This window comes from Chelmon rostratus, chromosome 1, assembly GCF_017976325.1.
Source record: "Chelmon rostratus isolate fCheRos1 chromosome 1, fCheRos1.pri, whole genome shotgun sequence".
Classification (NCBI taxonomy): domain Eukaryota; kingdom Metazoa; phylum Chordata; class Actinopteri; order Chaetodontiformes; family Chaetodontidae; genus Chelmon; species Chelmon rostratus.
Window position 1 is genome coordinate 30,586,362 of NC_055658.1, and position 21,370 is coordinate 30,607,731.

Consider the following 21,370-nt stretch of genomic DNA (forward strand, 5'->3'; position numbering starts at 1 on the left):
TTGTATAGAGATTGTCAGAAATTAAATAATTAGATAATTAGATAATTGCTTTGATAGAACAAACTCAGATCAACATTGAGCAGCTGCAAATAAAATACTTATTAACACTGTGACAGAGCATCTACATACTGTACACTGCACATACAATCCACATGCATGCACGCACGCACACACACACAAACACACACATGCACACACACGCACACACACACACACACACACACACAAATGTGCTGCATCCACACCAGCCTTGTGTTCTGCAGTCTGATCTTAATTTGTGACCTGCAGCCCTCCACACCAGCTGCAGGCTGCATCTGCTTCCTGTTTCAGGACCTGTGCTCTTCTGACCTCAGCAAGTCGAGTCAAAGGTCTATGAATACACTTATTTACACCACATGTGGAACAATAGTATGTACACACACACAGACATATATATATATACTGTATATTGCTAGATAGATGGCGTAAAAATAACTTAGGAGTGTCCCCTCCTGTAGCACATGTGTCTACTGAGTATTACGTATGTATGTTATTAATCTGCATGTGCTGCAGTACCCGCGGGATGCAAGTTCATTTCCAACCATCAACATCTGTGTGAGGGTGGGGGGGGGTGATCAGGGGACAGGCTGGATGTGGGAGCAGGACTCTGGACTGTGTGCAGAGCAGAGCTGTAATGCTAACTGAAGGCTGCAGTCCACACTGATGAGTGCACTCTGGCCCTAACGCACAGCATGGCGTTCACTTCTCCAGAGAGCTGCAGTCAGAGTGGTCAACATCACTTACACCACAACAGGGTGGGAATGAGGAGAGGAAAGGCGGAGATTATTTCGGCCGTCACAAACAAAGTGAGGTGACGCTTTCGAGGCTTGTATGGACATTAAAACAACAGATGAACAACTATATTAGAACATATCGGCTTTGTTGTTTAAAAGGTCAAAGGTACGGGTCTGGGTACAAAAAAACTACAGCTCCAAAGAGCACTTTGGTCATTTTTGGTACGAACCATCGATGGCAGAGTTCATAATTTGGCTGCATGTGCTGCTAACAGTGAGCACGCCTGAACTCGAGAGTCTGCAATGATACCGTGAGCCATGTATCATGATCTACACAGAGACCTGGCTTCAAGGTCACGGTAAAGCTCAGGATCCATGGAATGGATAGAAGCATTATGTTGCTGTTCTGCAGGGCAGCCATTGAATCTATCACCTCCTGTGGCATCATGACATGGTTTATTAATCTCAGATCACGAGTTCACGTCTCCAAAACCTGATCAGAGGGGCTAAAACAAAACTCGGCATGGTGTCCCATCGTCTCTCCAGGAGACAGTGAGGAAGCAGAGCCTTAAAATCAGATGAAGTGTGTGATTGAAAGGCATCGGTCCAATACTCTTGGTGTATATGTTCTGTTTTTTATAGATCTAGGTTCTCTCATATGCCCAAATCTAATCGAATCTAATCTAATCTAAACATTTCGGTTGCTACCAGCAACTTGTCGATTTTTTTTTGCTATTTTGCTACAGCCTGAGAGAATACTTTTACCCCTGTGTGGTACTTCTTCTTATTTCTATCAACAGCATTTTCCACAAATCAACCCAAAACCAAGTTCTTTTTAAGGTTAAACTGGTTTGAAGACTGTGCTACACTGGGACCAAAGCATTAATGCATATTTTTTAATCAAAACTTGCATCAACCAACTCTGCATCATTATGGAGCTTTTCAGCCTTTTTTGGCTCATTGTTTTGGTTCTACGGCAAACATATGGTTCACTCTCAGAGCTCTCATCAACCTCGTATCCAGCAAACAAGCTCTATGCTACCTGCACATGACCTGCCAACCAAACGGCAAACACGCAAAATTAGCCAACATAAGGGAGCATGTAGCAGCCAAAAGACGTTTATTTTCCTCATGAGTTGGTGGAGACCAAACGGAGCTAAAAGGAGAATATTGGACTTAAATTCATAAATTAGACGAAAAAACAAGTCAAACTGGTGGATTTGCAAATTGCTGCTAACACGTTAGCCATGACGACTTTGAGGAATAGCACGCAATAATACGTCAAGACTGCGTGTTGTATAGTCCTTTTGCACGCTTGTGGCCGAAAATCAATTTAAAAATCAATAAAAATAAGCATCACCGAACACGAAATGCATGCAACACATCCAGCAGTGCTGTCACTCACCAGGCAGCGTCCGTTGACACACACCGCTCCGGGCTCCTTGTCACAGGCGGTGCCATCCAGCACACGGCCAAAGTTGTAGTAGAAGTTGTGACCCAAGGCCAGGCAGCTCAGTTCACAGGGGTTAGAGCCTGGCAGGGAAGATCTCCAGTCAGTGGCTGGTTAGTTTATTATGGGAAAATAGGCGAGGCAAAGGGACAGAGAGGGAGGCAACTGAGAAACAGAAACAGGCGGGAGGTGAGGAGAAGGAGCTTGGAGAGAGAAGAGAGGCAGAGGAGGCAAAAAACTAGCAGATGTCAAAGAGAAAACTCACAAAGCCGTGTGGATTAAACACCCAGCAGGCCTCACAGTGGTCATGAGAGACACGGCAGCACGGGAAGCTAACAACGAGGCTGCCAACAACAGTAACAAAAGGCCGGACAAGCAGAAAGAAACTCAAATTATACTTCGCTCCCGCCTGCAAAGCCACAAGAGCGTGAGTGACGTTACTCTACGCACCTGCAGGCCCACAGACTGCACACACTGCACACCTGGATGACAGCAGCTGTATGTGAGGGACGTCAGGTTGCAGTGACTTGATCTTAACTTTGTAAATAAATTACGTTCAACACGATGGATGATATAATAAAATGAATACTGTCAGTCAGCATTTCTACTGACGATACTACTTCTAGTTTTTGTGTGTACTAATCAAATTAAGCCCATTTAATAAAAACTTAAACTTAGAATTATCTAATATAATAATCTATAATATTATAGTGACCATACAGTACATATATACATTTATCAAAAATGCAACACTCTTCTTGTAACTACACTCTCTTATGCTGTGTATGAGGCCAAAGAGCAGGACTCATTCTATCTATCTATACACCGCTGAATCCTTTGCAGGGTCACGGGGGGGGCTGGAGCCTATCCCAGCCGTCTCTCGGGCGAAGGCAGGGGACACCCTGGGCAGGTCGCCAGCCTACCACAGGGCTACATATACAGACAAACAACCATTCACGCTCATTCACACCTATGGACAATTTAGACTTATTAATTAACCTAAGCATGTTTTTGGACTGTGGGAGGAAGCCGGAGAACCCGGTGAGAACCCACGCTGCACAGGGAGAACATGCAAACTCCACACAGAAAGACCCCAGGCAGGATCGAACCGGGGATCTTCTAGCTGTGAGGCGACGCTGCTAACCACCGAGCCTCCGTGCAGCCCAGGACTCATTTATTACATTTATTTTTGCATTTTTCAGGTATTTGATTTACTGCATAAACCAAAAACATTTTATCTGTCAGCAGTTACAATGTTGAATTTCCAGTTTGTATCTCTGTACTGTAAAATGTAATGTAAAATAAAAAAAGTATGCGAAAGAGAAATTCATCCTTTAACCCTGAAAAATCTTTTTTAAATAATGTTTTGCCATTTTTGAAGTCAGTTTGAGGCAGACAGGAGAGAAATGACATGACTGTTACTATTGTCAGCATTATTTTTTACTATTTTTGTGCATTTTTATCTTTACTCTTAAATTATTGTTATTTTACTAAACATTTGCACATTTGGCAGACACACATTACATTTGCAAATTTTTACTATTATTATTAGTATTACGGTTACGTCACCTTTAAAGATATTAGTAACTTTTTACCTGCTTTTTTTTTTTTTTTTTACCTTTTTAAGTATTTCATCCTTTTTTCTAAGTGTGTGTTGAGCAGTTTGCACAGCAACGAAGCAATTTCTGTACAGGGATCAATAAAGTTTTTCTGACTCTGTTATGTGGCATAAACTTTAACCACTAGGTTACCAAGGCGCTCCCCCTCACATGTGACCTGCCTCACTCAACACGATCGTCTAACAAACACACCTTCCTGAGTCCATTAAAGCTGCAAAATTTCCCATCTCTGCCTCTGCTGCCCTGCATCAGTATGCTGCCTGTGTCAGCTCCAGCACCACCTAAGCATCCACCTGCAGGCTCCAGGAAGGGGAGTTCAAGATATTTGCTTGTGAGGTCTGAGTCTAGACACCAAACTCCAGTGCTTCCAGTAAAATGGGAGGAATTCACTTTGCAATGCAAGAAATGCCTGCAGAAAAATCGCATGTGTATCGATGCCACAGTTGTGAAAACCTCGTATCTCCAGCTGAACCGTGAATTCTCACTCACCTCCGTGAAAGGTGGTCCATCTGAAGGAGTTTCCAGCCACTAACGGCCTGTCATTGAACGCAGCACACTGCATCTCTCTGAAATCCTCCGAGTTGGGGGGGCACTCCTGCGCACATACACAAACACACACACACACACATGAGTCGCCATATGTCACAGTGTGAACAGATTTCTGTGAGGAGTCGGAACTTGAACTTACGTCCATGCGTGCTTAAACATGCCAACTGTGTGTTTTTCCTCTAATCAATAAGAGCCACAGTGACTTGGTTGTCCAAACACACTCTCACACACACACACACACACACACACACACACAGCCCAGCACGTTTCTAATACAATAACAGCTCAGATATCTGACTTCAACTGTGGGGCGTTAAATCTGAGTCCAGTGTAGAGCCGTGTAGTGAAGACACGGGTTAATATGTCAGTGAAATTCCAGATCACACCCTGAAAGTCCTCGGCTGCTACACCTGCTCTCAACACGCCTACCTGAGCAATTCCTACAGCAAACGTCATCCATTGTTCTAAAATGTTTGCATCGAATAGAGCGTGAAAACCTTTATGCTGAAGTCACCTTGGTGTTGCAGATCTTGTATTCTCTTGGATCTCCTGCACATGGTCCGCCCACGGGGTTCCTGGGACACAGAAGAAAGACATTTATAGGACTGAGCATGGTAAACAAAGGGGGAAGGAGGTGTGCTGGCTGCTGTACAATCTGGTTGAACAAAAAAGTCTCTATATAGATTTAGCACATATCAGAATACAGTTTATTCATGCCTCATCAATTTTAAATTATTGTTAGCAGCATAGGAGCTCTGCAGTTGTACACAGTGCCTAGAGACAAAATTATGAAATTTACATCGCAATGTGGTGTGATTCACTGTAAACTGTTGAGATCAGCAGGAAACACAATGTCTGGATGCACAGAGACATAAATCTGGGTGAAAACTGGCCCAAATGCATCTGATACTTTTTAAAAACCCAAGTGTTTTTGTGGTAAAAGCCTTAAATCGATCTTAAAACCTGCACAAAATATTTTATTGGCAAATTCCCATATTTCGATTCATTTGACATGCGGTAACAATATCTCATATATTTGTAAAATATATCTGTTTCAGCTTTCTGAACTACACAAAAACTGATTTCAAAGATAACATTTAGAATGCAAACATGCTGAGCTGTGTCACCTGCAGCTCGCAGCCGGTACTCACCTGGTGATGCAGGTGCGTGTCCTCACTGAGGCTCCGCTCCCACAGCTACGTGAGCAGACAGACCAGCCGCTCCACGTCGCCCACTCGTTCCTGAAGTGCAGCTGCCGCCGGGCACGCGCCGGACGCCCTGATGAGGATTCGCCGGAAGGACCCCACGCAGAAATCCACGACTGAGACACAGATAACGGAGAGAGACTTTAATGCTGAGAGCTTTCACCATATTTTATATATACACCATATGTTTTCAGTTTCTGACTATTTGATGTATATGAGACTGACTGATGCAAACACTTTTTACCCTGAACACAATTACTGATAAATGTGAAATCTTATTTGTATTAGCATCTCGATATGTTCAGAGTATCTGGTCAGTTGATCCGTCCTGTGCTGCTGGCTTCGTTCTGTCTCTGTTGTGTTTCTTGGACACGGTATAACAGTGAGTGTGGAGTCATGCTCTCTGCTCTCTAATCACTCTGCAGCATCATTCTGCATGTTCAAAACTGTCAGGTGGCAACTGGCAACTGTCAGCAGCTCACAATCCCTGTATGCATGTGTGTGTGTGTGTGTGTATAAGAGGACAACAGACAGACCACAGTGTTGGCAGAATGATGGGATATCATTTGTGAAAGGGAAAGAGTGTGTTGGGGGTAGTTATGTGTGATGCCTGACAAAAGCCCCGTTATTTTTAGGTAAGAAACCAACAGGCAGATCAATCTATTCAAAGAGTAGAGGGTATAAAAACACCCTGTGAGCCTGGTGGATCAGGATCATCAGAGCCAAACAATAAAAGTGATTAGAAAAATCTCAATGGCGCTCCTCAAACACATGCCAGAGTTTTTGCCCTGGAGGAGGACTGAAACTGGCAGCGTTCCCACCGGTTTCTCATACAGGAGCTGGCTCACACACACTTTTAACTCTTTGCACACACATGCAACAACTGCTCCAGCTACAAGTCTGTCAGGAGGGGCTGGAGCCAAAGGCATCTGAAGTATGGTTGCAAAGGGCCAGTAAAGTCCCAGAAAATGTCTTAAAAATTTCCAACAGAAGTCAAGCTCGGGAATTTTGGAACTTGTGCACAATTTCAACATAGAAAATGGCATATTAAAGGTATGCCTGGCTAATTGCATTGTAAACAAACTACAACCCCCTGCATGCACAGCACATTCTCCCATCACATGTGCAGCCAACACCACTGTGGTGTCAGAGCCAAAGAAATACAGGAGTCCAATCAAAACCTGATTACACCACTGGGGTGAGTATAATTCATATTTTTATGATATTTCAGTTAACCTGCAGAAAGTTGCCTAAAGCAAAGTACACCTGCTGCTAGTTTTTGCTAGCCAGCTGTTAGCATGTGGGATGTAGCTTCACGGAGCATGCTAACTGAGGAGTTTTCCATTGTTCTAATTAAATGAGTCCAGTCAGTTAATTAAGGTTCATTTTCATCTGTATTAGAAGGGTTTTAAATCAAAGTGTGTCTCCTTATGATATGGAAAAAGGTGTGTTTCTATCTGTTTCTATGGTATGGTAAATACAGGCTAAGCAAATAAACCCTTTAGCTCTATCTTAGTGCCATTATTTCCCATAAATTCCCATGAAAAGTTTCCACCGTGAATATTCCTGGAATTTTGCAACCCTAATCTGGAGCATCTGCTGTGCAAAATGAGAATTAACATGCACAGAACATAACTTAAAGCTCTTGTCTTGTTTCCTGCCACTTTCCTCATTAATATGTAAATGCATGCAGCAGGATCCTCCGCGGTGTAATCAGATCTTCTACTATAAAGCAGGAGGAATGTGGTGTCGCTACGATGCTTCCGTCATGTTCTGCACTTGATTTAATGTGTTGAAAATATACGAGTCAAACAAATGCTATCTAATGATTTCTTTACTCTGTCATTGATTGATATTAATAGAGATTTTGTTTTTGCTCAAATAATCCAAATTTACAATGAAGCAGAGAAAAGCAGCAAATCCTGATGATTTGAACAATTAATCAATCCACTAACTAATTAAGTAATTGCCCTACAGAAATCACATACGTCCATAACTGACAAAGGTAAATATAACACAGTAAAAAAATGTCAACACATCAGCAGCAAAAGCATCAGATTCTGAGTTTCTTTGGTTTTAAAAATGAAGGATGAAAGTTTAGGAGGAATTTTCTAACTCAACACAGTATAATTCTGCAAATAAAAACATAAAAACATACAACTGTACAACTGATTTTATCTGAAAAACACACACGTGAGTGTATAAGTAGCAGGTGGTTTCTCTGAACCATGTCACTGCATCCATAACCCACTGACCACCTGTCTCACCTGAGCTGTAAACAGCTGTACTAGGTTACAAACAATAAAACCAAAATCGTGAGTGAATGAAACATGAAAAATTAATCCAATCATTACTGCAAAGTCTTCTGAACTCAACATTAACAACAACATTAGTTTGACAAAAACAACAGCATTAAATGGCCAGCTGCCAGACCTCTTCATGTTGCATCGCTATGACAACAGTGCTTTTGACTGCTGATATCCAGAAATCTCTGTGATAAAACTCCTGCTTCAAAACCTCAGAACAAATAAAGCGCACTGTGTCGCGTTTCTGAGCAAAAAAAAAAACAAAACAGACTGAAGCTCTTTGACTTTGTGACTCACAGCAAAGAATTGGTCAGACGTGCGCGCACACACACACACACACACACACACACACACACACACACACACACACACACACACACACACACACTCAGCTGAGAGCGACCTGTGCTGTGACTCTCCATCATTTTCCATGGCAGGGTCACCTGAGGTTGCCCTCATTAGTGTTACCGCCGGCCAAATTAGCGTTGATAACAGTTGGAGATGGGGTCGGCCGGCATTCTAGATTAATGAAAGTGACCTTTGACCTTTACGCTGCGCCCCTCCGCCCCCCTTCAGATGAGTAGAAAAAAAATCTGCTCTCCGTTTGGAAAGCAAAGTGCCAACAGTAACAGACACAGAAGAAGCAGAAGGACTCGAAGGTCAAGCGTCAGAGTCCTCAGACTGTACATGCAGGTGAACGGACGAACTCCCATCAGTCCTCCTGTCTGTCTGTCTGTGGGCAGACCAGTTCTCCCAGTCTGCAGAGACAGTCTGGAGCTGACAGACAAACTGGAAAACTTTCCACCTTGAAGGCAACAAGAGGACAGCAGGTAAAGACAGGGGCCATGTTTACATCCCAAATCCAAATAAACTGATTCTGTGCAAACTGCATAGACTTCAGCTGCTTCCATATGGTATATTTTATTGTCCACTGGTATATTTTATTCTGTCGGTACATTTCACTGTGTATATTTTATTCTGCTTGTATATTTTATTCTTTTGCACATTTCACTTCCATATTCTATTGTTTTTGTTTCGTATCTTTTATTGCCTTAGTATATTTTCATTCTGTTATATTTTTAATTGCTTTTACAAATATTTTTACTGCATGTTTATTTAATTTTATTGTAGTTATCTTCATTGTATTCTTTCTAATCTTCTTATCTTTCTTACTATCTGTTCCTAACATGGGGGTTGCAATGAAAATTTCATTGACATGTTCAATGACAATAAAGACTCTTGAATCTTGAATCTTGAATCTAATAACTTTTCCACATCATATATGTGTCCTCCTTTTACTACGTCCTCATTGTTCATTTGGTTTCTCGTGTGTTTGTTCGTTAGCGGGACATCTAAAAACTGTGTGAACCGAACTTAATGAAATGATGTGGATGAAATGATGGCAAAAACCGAGGGATAATGGACCAACTGACTGGCCTCGACTTGGAGCTCACACTGAACGAAAGCGTGGAAAAACCTCGGTCATGTTTCAATAATCTGAAAACAAGATGGCTGCATCAACAACAATGGTGTAAAACAGAGAGGGAGGCATCGTCACTTTGAGCTTCTACGAACAGAAAACAAGAAGGAAAAAGAAAACTATGGCGGCGCAGATGTCTGCAAGATGCAGACAATATGGTGTCTGTTCTGCAGTGAAGTTTAATATCACAGCACTCTGCAGACCGCAGCTTCGGCCACAGCGTGTAAAATGTTTCTCCAGCGATGATAAAACAAGCTCACAGATCTTCTGACAGCAACCATGAAGGCAACCGAGCCATGAAACTGCTCAGACTGCGAGACAGCTGAGCAAAATGTCTGGATTTAACCAGAGACTATATAAACACCAGGGGGCGACTCCACATCCCGATTGTTTGTAAGCGTATGAGAAAATTAGCGTTCTTCTCACTTGATTTATTACTTCAATAAACAGTTTCCTAATGAGTTTATGATCTCAATCACTGGCTTCAATTCAAATCTTCTTCAAAACAGCATTAATTATGCAGCCATTTGTACTTAAATAGACAATAAAGCAGGGTATAGATTAGGACGTGGCTACCTTGTGTCCTCTGGTTCTCAGTTTAATCCAATCAGGATAGAGGCGTGGCAAAGCATATCCTCCTCAGCTCCACCCTCTCATCCAAATATGGTCACTTCTGGTTCCACAAAACAGTATTCTACAGACCAACAGGTGAGCGACGGTCGCTCCATCCGCTATTAATCACACAGACTAAAGCTTAAACAAAATGAGCCCATGAAATCAAAGAAAAGGTACTAACTCTGTATTCACTTTGCCCCCCATATTTTGGTCTATTTGTCTTGTTTTCCTCTTTAACAGGCCAAATGTTATTTAAACTTTAAATAAAACTGATGTTAAGTGCGTGGACCCTCCATTCACAACACATTCCTGTGTTTGATGCGATGTGACAGAGCAGGCTATGGGCAGCCAATCTCTATCGTCGTCTGGTTATTCCAGATGGGCCCGGGGGAAGGTTTGGGGACGTCTGCCTGACAACAAGACAATCAGCGAGGAAAGACGGACGCCGCGGCAGAAAAGGTGGCGCAGCAGCAATCACAGCATGAAAAGACCGAAAGCATCCCAGCCTACAGGAACATTAGCATTTCCATGACGAAATATCATAAAGACACAAACATGCTGCAAAAATAACCCAATCAGCACGCTCCCAGACCTCAGCAACCAGCAGACCTGCTCACATCTGATGCTGCTCAAAGGGCTATGATTGGTTTATTATCTAAATGAGCTGGATTTTCCTCTTTGGAACCTGAGAACAGGGTTTTTCTCTGAGCAAACTACCTTAATCACAATATTTAACTCTGTCAAATGTAAGGATTAGGACTGCAGGCCCTGCGTGTAAATTCAGCATGGTGCACTTGTTGAAACACTGTCATCCAGCTAACAGCTTTGTATATTTGCACAACGCAACACAAAGGTTGACATCATGGCTACAGACTGACTTATCGTGCACAACTGAACTCCTTCAAAGTCCATGTACGTACACTTACAAGAGCTCTGTCATAAGAATTCAGATATATTCAATAAAGATCTCCTTTAAGGCTCCATCGATTAATTAAATGTTTTTCAATAAATCTAAATGACGGCGTGTAATGTGAAAGTCTGTCCTCAGCGATGAACACACTGAATATTACACCTAATTTTGCAGCTTCATGGAGCTTTAAAGCCTCTTTTAGTTGAGTGTTTCGTTTTCATGGTTTGTCGTGTGCACTAATTAACCAAACACCTTTTGGACTCACCTTTTCCCATATACCAAATAATTAATTAATTGATCAAAAAACTCTATTGGTAATAAATAATATATTGTTATAATAAGTCTAATAATATACAATAGTGATTAGCTGCAGCTGTTCGGTTCAGTTTTGGACGGTCCCATGGAAGCTCATTACAGCCGTGCTTATTGGCTGATTAACAGACGTCCACTCTGCAGGGTTGCGTCATCTGAGCGAGCTGTGGTTGACCATCAATCCAGGGTCAATTTCGTGAGAGGTGTTGGCCGTGCAGCGACTTGTGCTGATGTGAGCCGGTCGGACTTACGCTCTGTGGGGACGACAGGCAGACGGGGGCGACCAGCAGCAGGACGAAGGTCAGGGCCTGGCACAGAGTCAGCTTCCTGGAGACGGGGAGAGAAACAAGTCAGTGGGCTGGTCGCGTCGCCCTCGCCGTTTTACACATCAAACACACAGGAACGCACAAACACAGAGGAGAGGATGTGGACGCTGTCAGAGCAGAGGTGTTCGAGAAGGAGAAGGAAAGCGCAAGACAGGAAACAGACAGAAAAGACGCGACTGACACTTCAAACAGCAGAGGTCTTTAGGTCATTGATAATATCCACAAATAAGCTGCCACAGTACTGTGATCCCCTGCAGGCAGGAGCCAAGGTCAGGAATGCCCCCCCATCCAGCGAGTATCATTAATTTCCCCTACCCAGTTCCCCCACCCACCCCAACGGGGTCTTATTAACTCCCACACAGCCCGAGAGGCAGAGTCCGAACCCCAACTCCAACTGTTGACCTTCGTTACATAAAAGCATGCTAACAAGCTAGTTTACACGCAGCCAGGTGATCGCTGACAAAGGTAATGCTAGCTTGCTAATACATAACGCACTTAGAGAGAAGAGATGTGAAATATGCTCGACACAGCTGAGCTAACACTTGATAAAATGTTGCTTAATAATGACGCTTCATTTTACAAAACCATGCTAACGGCTAAATAGGCTAATCAGCTTGGTTAGCATAGCAGGATAACTTTATGAATACTTATAAGTACAAAACACACATATGCAAATAAAACAAATTCGTAGCTACGTTTGCAAAAGACAACAAAATTTCATTTTCCCCCTAAAACTGAATTCTGGACGTTATGCTACAGGTTGGGATGCTACACGGACTTCCTGTAGATTATTTTAGCATTGATTAACAAAGCTACGTTTTTCAAAACAACCTATTTACGAGCTACAAAAGTCCAAACGAACATAGCTTCAATGGTGCAACTCGATCTAGCAAATCACAGTTTGACATGAAACGAGCTAGCGGTTACGAAGAACTGTGTACAAACCTAGTAATGGATGTGTGGATAGTTGCAACACAAAGAGCCAAAGGACTCATTTCAAAATAAAAGTCCTTCTGTTTGAACGGGCTGGTTTAAATATTTGTAACCTGTTCAAACGATGGTAGTTTGTTACGTACTGCAAACGCTCTCTGATTAGCTTCCACGTTTGCTTCGCTGGCTTTCTTAACATGTCTGACTGAATTCAGTCCCCCCTTTGGAAAACTCACCCAAAGCAGGAAACCCACAGCAACGAAGCACGACACTCAGGCCCTTCTTTATCTAAAGTCCCTTCATGGTGGAAAACTGGACCAAGTGCTTCAAATTTTTCAGATTCTTTACATGTTAACAGGAAACCAAATGTAATCATTGTTATTTCACACCAGTTTATCTCTCTAAAATTCAGCCTGACATATTTGGCATCTTTGTAAACCTTTGGATGTCCACTGACATTTCTGAGGGATCTGTTTAGCTCCACAGGATGACTTTGTAATGACCGACACCGCCAGCAGGTCAGTGTTGAGGGGTGAACAGATGCCCTCTTTTATGTTGGTGTGTCTTTGCGCCGTTATGGCCACCGGTGCATTCAACAAACAAAGAATTCATCAGCCTTGATTCCTCATTGGACCTTGACCTTGTCGATTGGTTTGGGACATCCCTGGAACAAGCTCCGATGGCAGAATGAACCTCATGTGAACCTCGGCCGACCACAAAGGCTTCATTTCCCAGCCAACTGAGTCAAAAACAATAAGAGGTAAGTGTAGTAGCAGCATGGTGAGCCACCTCAGAGGTGCGACCAGGTAAGACCTCCACTGAGCCTTCTGTTGTGTCTTTACCTCGAGGCGACTGCGAGACATGGATTCTCCATCTTTTCCTCCCTCTGACTCATCAAAGGACAAGTGCTCTCTTCTGAGAAGTGCCGCTGATTCTTGGAAAGCCCCTCTCTTGGTTTGCTTCCTGGCACTGCTTTGCTGACAGTGTGTCATACCTTCACGGGTCTGTTTTGTGACGGGACGTCATTTTCATTAGCACACACCGAGGAACAGCTCTGGAAAATTACAACAGCTTAATCTTCTCTGTTTCCTCTGGCCTGGCCTCCTCTCCCACGTCTCGCTCCATCCTCCCTCAGCTTCCAGTCTGTCTGTCATTTATCTCTCTCGCCCTGTTTCGCCTCTTTTATCTCTCCCTGGGCAATAAACACAGAGCTGGTCCAAAGCTTTTGGAGTTGGCTCCTGGCTCGGTCCCAGGTCAGTAGTTGCCCTGTCCAATTAAACGATACACATCTCCCTCACACTCGGCTGAGCAGCCCTTCCCTTCAGCTCCCGTCCTGGCCTTACATGGGGGAATTCATATCAGAGGAACGAGGAAGGTCGCGCTGACCGAAAGAGGCAACAGGCTCATAAATCATGATCGAGAGGTCGTCTCATTTCCACACAGACTTTATTTCACTTCCAGCGTCCGAGCTGCATGACTGAAGGGCCATTGTGTGTGCGAGTTTGACCTCAGCTTCAGATCGACTTCACATTGTCGTGAACAGACGATTTTAAATATCTGAGTGCATTTTTCCTACAATTCATCAGTGAGCAGATTTAAAAGCTGATGACACACATGTGATGACACATACGTGGTTTTTGTGCTTTCAGCATCAGTGGTAAGGGGCTATATTATCACTGACTGAAGTAATCCACAAAGATGAAGCCATTTCTCCCAGTTTCACTTGATGCTTGGCGTCAGCGTTTGAACATGAAAAGACAGCAGCTCTGGTCACTGACTGGCTGGCCCCCCCCTCCCTACAGGGGCCCTTACAGAGGTGAGCAGGGGTCAGTCCGCCTCCTCCTGCTCTCATTAAGGCTATAGCAGCACATTAGTGAATAGCTCCGGGACAGGGAGAGGGAAATGGCTTTAATCAATACGAGACTAGTTGTTTATTTTGACTGGCGTTAGTCATGACCGAGCAAGAGGAGGCCAGCCCCCCCGACACAAACAGCACTGCACCGCTCTTATAATAAACAAATAATATTCAGACTGAAATCATCCAGACGACGAGGTTTTATCTGAACGTGTGAAACAGAAAGACTGAGTGCTAACGAATCATTTGATCCAACTATCAGTGGACCTGATGATGAAACCAGCTGGCGACTGCTGATGGGCACTTTTCACTATTTTAATATTTTCATAGACTGTTCCTCCAATCTGTCCCTCCATTTAAAAACATACATGACATTAATCCATAAAGAAAAGAAGTGATGGTGCAGGTCCAAAACATCTAAAGCATGTTTTTAACATTGGCCTGCACTCGTGTGATGCAAATAACTTGGACATGTATCCAATGAATTTCTATCACTGTGTGTTTTGATGAACATTTGGAATAAACAAAACGTGATTTAAAGGCCTGCGCAGCTTTGACAGGGATAAACACTTTGTAATTATGATTCAGAAACTCATCGCCTCCAAAGCGAGTGACACTAGAACAAAGAGCGACCCTGTCTCCACATGGCCGGGCAACAGGACCTCCATCCAGCCTCACCAGCGGAGGCACAAGAGGCTGAACTCTCCCCTCTGGAACGACTGAACTCGCAAACCTTTGCTGAAACACTCCCTGACAGACGTGCAGCTCTCACGTTCCCACCCTGCACAAATAAACAACAGCTCCATGCTGTTATCGTTCAATTAAAATGAAGCCGTTATTGCACTCTGGTTGGAGTCGCTGCAGGTGAGAATGTGTTCTTTGACCTCCGGGAAGGTGTGACAGACACCTGACTGAAGACCTCTGCTGCTCCACTTTCTTTGTGTGGGATCCGGGTCTAAGTGTTTCTCTATGGTGACCTACAGGCGTCCTTTTTACAATTGTCTGCACACCCACCAAGTTTAGAAAAGCAATACATCTTCCGACCAGGGGCCGGTCTTAACCTTTGACCCACCCAGAGATTTAGCTGTGACCCACCCAGCGTTTGGGCGAGCCTGGTGGAGGGTCTGCGGTTATATGGAGCACGCTGCTGAATGAATTGACAGAACCTTGAGCAGATGTTCAGTATGAAGGCTCCGTGGTCAGCGCTGACCTCTGGATCTGGACTGACTATGAATGAGGCGGCAACAATCAAACACTGAGTGGCCTCGGGCAGCGCGCATTAACCAAACGAGCCTCTTTGAGCTCAAGTGGAGGCTCTTTGTGCCTCCGCAGCTGCTTCACTTGAAGACGTAGTAAAACATTTTAGCAAAAAGAAATGAAATACTATTGTTTGTGTGGACAAAACATCTATATAGGATTGTGGCAAATGACTAAACGAAAGACAGCCGTTGGTAAAGCGTTGTTGGTTTTGTTGTTGCCAAAATGTCTAGACTCAGCCTCTTGCTCAACTACGGTTCCTTCCCTTCGCTTCGCTGCACTTAACTCGCTCCTTCCACGACAGGGAGAACAAACTTGGTACGCCGTCATACCTCAGGGATTATGAGATTATCTTTTCACAGCCACTTTGACTGAGGCAGAGCCTCTCAGGTCATCACAGTCATGGTCTAATAGCATGAGAAACATGCAGAGATGCACCCAAGTGATAAAAAAACAAACATGACGAACAACAGGCAAAAGCCCCAAACTTTTAAATGCTGAAGAGCAGAGAAGGTGATCACGTCGTCTACCAGGCACGAGTCAACAATCTCCTCACCTAACTTTACCCATATACACTTTACGCATAACTCTTAATACAAGGTGTCTTGATGCCGCGAATGTACCCGCAGGATTGGGAGTTTCTGAAGTTTTTGTCTCCATCAGTTTCATAATTACAGTTTAAAAACACTAATGGTCCACTGGCAGAAATCCCAGATCTGGATCACCACCAAAACCAAATCAATTGTTCTTTGGCGCAAAGCCGACGCATCCATCAAAATTCATGGAAATTCTTTCACAAGGTTTTAAAACGTCCTGCTGACAGACGTGGAGACGCAGTAACTGTGTAAAACCACAACTCTAATCCTGCTTGGAAGCAAACCTTTCAAACAGTAGGCCAGGCTTTTCATCAGGTTCATGCACAGACACAAACACGGAGCAGTAAACTCTTATCTGACTGAACCTTGAGACTGCGTCCATCAGGCTTCATCGGTTTCTCCGACACAAAGCAGGATCAAGGTCAGGACCTGGTTCATAGCAAATCAGAAACAGTGTTTAGATGAGCAGGATGTTGTAGTGGGACGTGACATGAGGAGGATTCTTCTGATCCAACTGCGCTTCTCATCCTAAACATGTGCTCACCGTCTGTTTGAGAGGTTTCGTATCGTCGGAGTTTACGTGGTTTTGTTAATAAATCTTCTCCAGGATGTAGACTCTCAGACAAAGGTAGAGGCCTCGTTCCTGGATGTATACTCTGACATTTGTACCTTTAAAAGAACAATTACAGCATGCAGCCAAAGCAACACTCGGCCTTTTCACGACAGATGTTTTGATTTGTCAAAGCAGGAAAAGTGCAGGTGGTACTAATTACAGTAACCACGGCTCTGTGCCATGACAGCGTGACAGTAAGCCAGCACGAGCAACAGAGCCCTGAAACTGAAGCAGCTGAATAAATCGGCCGTCATTCATGTCATTATTTAATCCTGTACTTTTCCTATTGCGACATGTCAGAATGTCTTCTGTGGAAAATGGCTTATTGAGGAAATGAGAGCGCTTTCGATTCCAATCCCTGCTGCTGTTTCCTCCTATTAACGGCCTTCTGTGCTCTCCAAAAATGAATAAATTCAGCAACTGGGGTGCAACCTTTGCTTTAACATCTGCGCCCCTGTGGGTTTGTGTTAGCACGTGTGTGTGGTGTTATTGAGGAATCTGTGATTAATCACTGGAAGTGACTTGGAGCATCTCGAGGCTTGAACAGACATGAAACTGTCCCAGTTGAACCATCAGGAGAAAAGATTAGCAGCAACTAGAATAGTTTTCTTTAACAAGTCAAGAAACCAGTGGACATTAAAACCTTATGGTGGTTCCTTAAGGGGACGTTAAAAATGACTCTTGAGGTGCATTTTCAGTAAAAATCAAAGAGCTTTGAATTTTGCGACATGCACCACCAACAGCAAGTAGAAGCTAAAGCTTTCAGTTGGTTTAAACCTGAGACACTCATCAAACAGCAGTTTAAATTTGTTCACTTTCAGACTCTGGGTCAGTTTTGGATGAATTCTGGACCTGTGGAGCAGTTTTCTCTTTCTAAAAGCAACAATAAATGTTTTTAACCACAGCGAGTGAGACTCCTGCCCATCTGTAACTTTGTGTACTTGAGGTGAATGTCCTCTCACCTTGAGCCACCTTCAATAAATGCGCCACCATTCATAAACTAAACTGCTCTATAACTTTGTGTGCATCTGTGCATGACATCACACATCTGTAAAAAATGAACTTTTCAGCACAAAGATGTCCTAACTCATTGCTCAGTGCTCGACGGCCACAGAAGGGAAGAAAGGGGCTGAAATTCCTCCCCACAGAAGAAAGTGACATCATTGCATGTAAGACCAAATTAGAGTCCTCGTTTTGAAGCTATATGCTCAGTGTTCCGTGGTAAGTAGATTAAATCTGTTCGAGGGGCCGATGGCTCCTTCTCAAACAAACATTCCTGCAGAGTTATCAGAGACATCGAAAATGTGCCCTGAGCTAAATCTTTCTCCCTCATCGTTGCCTGTCTGCAGACCAGCAGGCTGACAGTGGTCCACCTGACAGACAGCCTGCACATTTCTGCTGACACGTTCCATCTAATGCAGCCCATAAAGGGCAAAACAACACCTTAACATCTTAGGTGCAAAGTGCAGAAATGTTAGCATGCATTGTTGCCGCGAAATATCCAGAGGACCTGAGGGAAAGACGTGGCCGGTGTTTATTTAAGTTTAGGACTTTAGGAGAAGACCTGATGTGCAAAGACTTGGACCCTCTGCAGCCCCCTGTGTTTGTGCTCTCCGTTTCAGGGATGGGATTAGATACAATATGAGCAGGGTATTTATAGCCGGTGACATTTAGGAGATAAAGGTAGTGTAGCAGGATGGGTGGAATGTAGAGCCGGGAGCTGCAATATCACAGATACTGTGTGGTACGAGGATTACCCCAGCCCCTGGAGAGAAGCAGCCTTCAGCAGGCTGGATGGGACTTCTGACCCCCCAGCAAACACACACACACACTGCAGAGGCACTGCAGGATTATCTGAACCAAAGTCAAGCTTCTTCCATGCAAAGACAAAATGTTGCAAATATGCACCAAAAGCTGCCCAGAAAGCTTTTTTCTACAGTTCTTGTGATGAAGTGAAGCAAAAAACAAACAGCAACCGGGGGAAAAACTCAACTGTCCCTGGAATTTATCACCTCCCATCCTTCACTGTACTGCAAGAAGTGTTCAAGGCTTTGCAGCCCCTTGCAAGCAAAATGACTCAAGGTAAATATTTAAGGCAGCCACGTATTTCCCCCTGAAATGCGACTCAATCAGAGCACAAACAGCGTCAACCAGGAGAGAAGAAAAACTCTACCTGTCTCTGGAATGCATCAAGGCTGAGCACTTCTTATAAATCACCTTAATTCAGTTCTCATGCGAGCCTTCAGCAGGCAGCCAGAGACCTGCACCAGAGACCCATTCACGGTACGGTCTTACCTCGTCCGTAGTGAGGACATAGTAGATCCTTGTGGATTTAGCTTCAGGTGTGTTACATTCGTTGTCAGGTGCAGCTTTGTGCTCGTATCATGGCGTGAAACGTCGCGGCTCAGATGCACAGCGCATCCCAGCTGCAGGCTGGACTTCGGGGGCGACACCATCCATATCCTCCTCTGTCCTCTCTCCTTCCTCCTCTTCTTCTTTTTTAAAGGAAACTTTGAAGGAACTTTTGGTTCTCCACTTTCAGCTGCAGAGCTCGTCCATCCAAACAGCTGTTTGTTACTCAGTTCCCAAAACACGTCGCATCACTTTTGTCTTTCGGGACGCGCAAAGTGCGAAAAGACGCATCTTCTGCTGGAGAAAACAGTGAAGCCTCCTCTTTCCTGTGTCTTCTTTACCTTAAAAACCACTAGCTGTGATTCACACAGCTGCACATTATTCCAGAGAGAAAGCAGTAAATTCTGTGCCTGAGCTGTGTCACAGTCTAACTGTCGCCTCCTGGCAGGTGATTTCACTTGCGCCCAGTCCTGCGCGGATAAAACACGCCTGTGTCAAGGTAGATCCAGCAGTTGGCTCTTCTCGTTTCGACCCTTCTCTCAGTCCAGACAGGTCCAATGTGCGCACAAAGCGGCAGAACAGCCCGGTGAAGAGCACAGAGAGGCCCCGGCTGCAGAGCTCCAGTCCGCCGCGCTGCGCACTGTGAGCGCGGTGCCGCTGAGTCGGTGAGTCGGCGTCTCTCTCCCCACCTGAGCGCTGCATTCCTGCGTGAACACGCCTCTCTCCTCCAATCACAGCCCGGCAGCTCCTCTGAAGTCAGAGGTGACACGACGTTTCCTCCAGAAAGCACGAAGGTGAAGAGGAGGCGCGTCACGCTGCTGGAAGATAAACTCTTCAAAGCGTAAAGAGAAAGAAAATACCAGAATTAAACTTCAGTCCAGCGAGAAAAACTCGTGCGTTCATGAGAGAAAAGCCAGCAGGTTTTGTGCACCTTGAAGGTGTCTCTGTTCAAATAAAGACAAATGAAACGTGTGACTTTGCTTCCAGGTTTCTGATTGTTTCACAGGATGAATGAATCACTGATCTACCTGAAGCCGGTTCGGAGCTTCGGAATATTTTTTGATGATGAATGTAAAATCTTAATCTGAAAAGCAGCTACAGCCATCAGATGAAAAGGCCCCGAAGGTGTTCCTCTGTCTTCTGGTGAAGAAGAAACGCAGGTGCTTCCATACAGGACAGGAGGGACCTCTGGATGCTGAGAAACAGGGTGAAACACGTGTTTTGGCCTTCACACTCTGCAGATCTCAGTTTGAACACCTGTGGCAGGTTTTATAGAGACTTCTTAGAGGGTGGTCTCCACCACCACCACCACCATCATCATCATCATCATCATCATCATCAAAACACCAAATTAAGAAATATCTTCTTATCCGTCCGAGATGTTTGGAGAATCTAGTTGGGTTTTTTTTTCTTTATTGTATCACCTGTCGACATATTTCCTATGATATCATGTTATTATATCTCTGTATGACCGTATGCAGCATAGAGGCCTTAACTACAGGGCAGCAGCCTCCATGGCCACATTAACATGCTAGAGGGCAAAAGTGAGGCGCTGGGCGCTCTTGACCCCACGTTCATCTCACTCTTTGAGCAATGGCTGCAGTTTTTCTTTGCCGTCACACTACCCGTGTAGTACTTTGCATGTGCAGTAATGTGATTTAGGGACATGCAGTACAGAGCTGAAATAATGAGGATCTTGAACCCATCCTTTTTAATTAAATTAACACAAACCAGTCTGCACACAGCAATCCTGCTACTTCAAGGGCCCCTGGAGTTCCAGGGCCCCGGGGCCAGTTTCCTGTTTCTTGTCCCCCCCAAAAAAGAGGAAATGAGCCAATAATAAATAAGTGAGAAAAAAGTGCATTCACTAAAGCAAGCATCTTATTTGTCACTTTTTCTACTTAAACTTTGTCTTGTAGTTTTTAGTTTAGAGTTTCTTCATGAACCTCATTGTCATAGAGTTTAAAGTGACCTTATTTAATGCTTTGGTGTACTATAATCTCCTATATGACATCATATTGATGTAACGTTCCTAATGAATAATGCAGATGCTGCTCTTTTAGCAGGATTGTTTTACAGTTTGAGCACATTTTTGATGCATCAGGCAGCAACATGCAGGTCGTCTCCAGTTTCCCATGCTGCTCGTCCCGCAGCACAAATGCGATGAAGCAACCACATGGCCTCTCTGTGAACTCAGAGCACCGTCTCCACCTCTGTCTGTC

General features: G+C 44.1%; 1 protein-coding gene across 2 annotated transcripts in view; it reads right to left on the minus strand.

The window, feature by feature from the left end:
* adamtsl5 (ADAMTS like 5) overlaps positions 1–19,854 on the minus strand; it is a 31,033-nt gene extending 11,179 nt beyond the window's left edge. Inside the window, exons 1-6 of one of the 2 annotated variants that reach the window (XM_041966679.1) lie at positions 19,092–19,854; positions 11,471–11,546; positions 5,543–5,712; positions 4,906–4,966; positions 4,332–4,437; positions 2,179–2,306 (exon numbers count right to left, since the gene is read on the minus strand). In XM_041966679.1, the coding sequence (XP_041822613.1) occupies positions 2,179–2,306; positions 4,332–4,437; positions 4,906–4,966; positions 5,543–5,712; positions 11,471–11,546; positions 19,092–19,252 (702 nt within the window). In that variant the 5' untranslated portion in view covers positions 19,253–19,854. Of the gene's footprint in view, positions 1–2,178; positions 2,307–4,331; positions 4,438–4,905; positions 4,967–5,542; positions 5,713–11,470; positions 11,547–13,317; positions 13,428–19,091 lie in introns of those variants that run through there. The other variant, XM_041966722.1, reaches the window with a different exon arrangement.
* Positions 19,855–21,370: the final 1,516 nt, after the last annotated feature.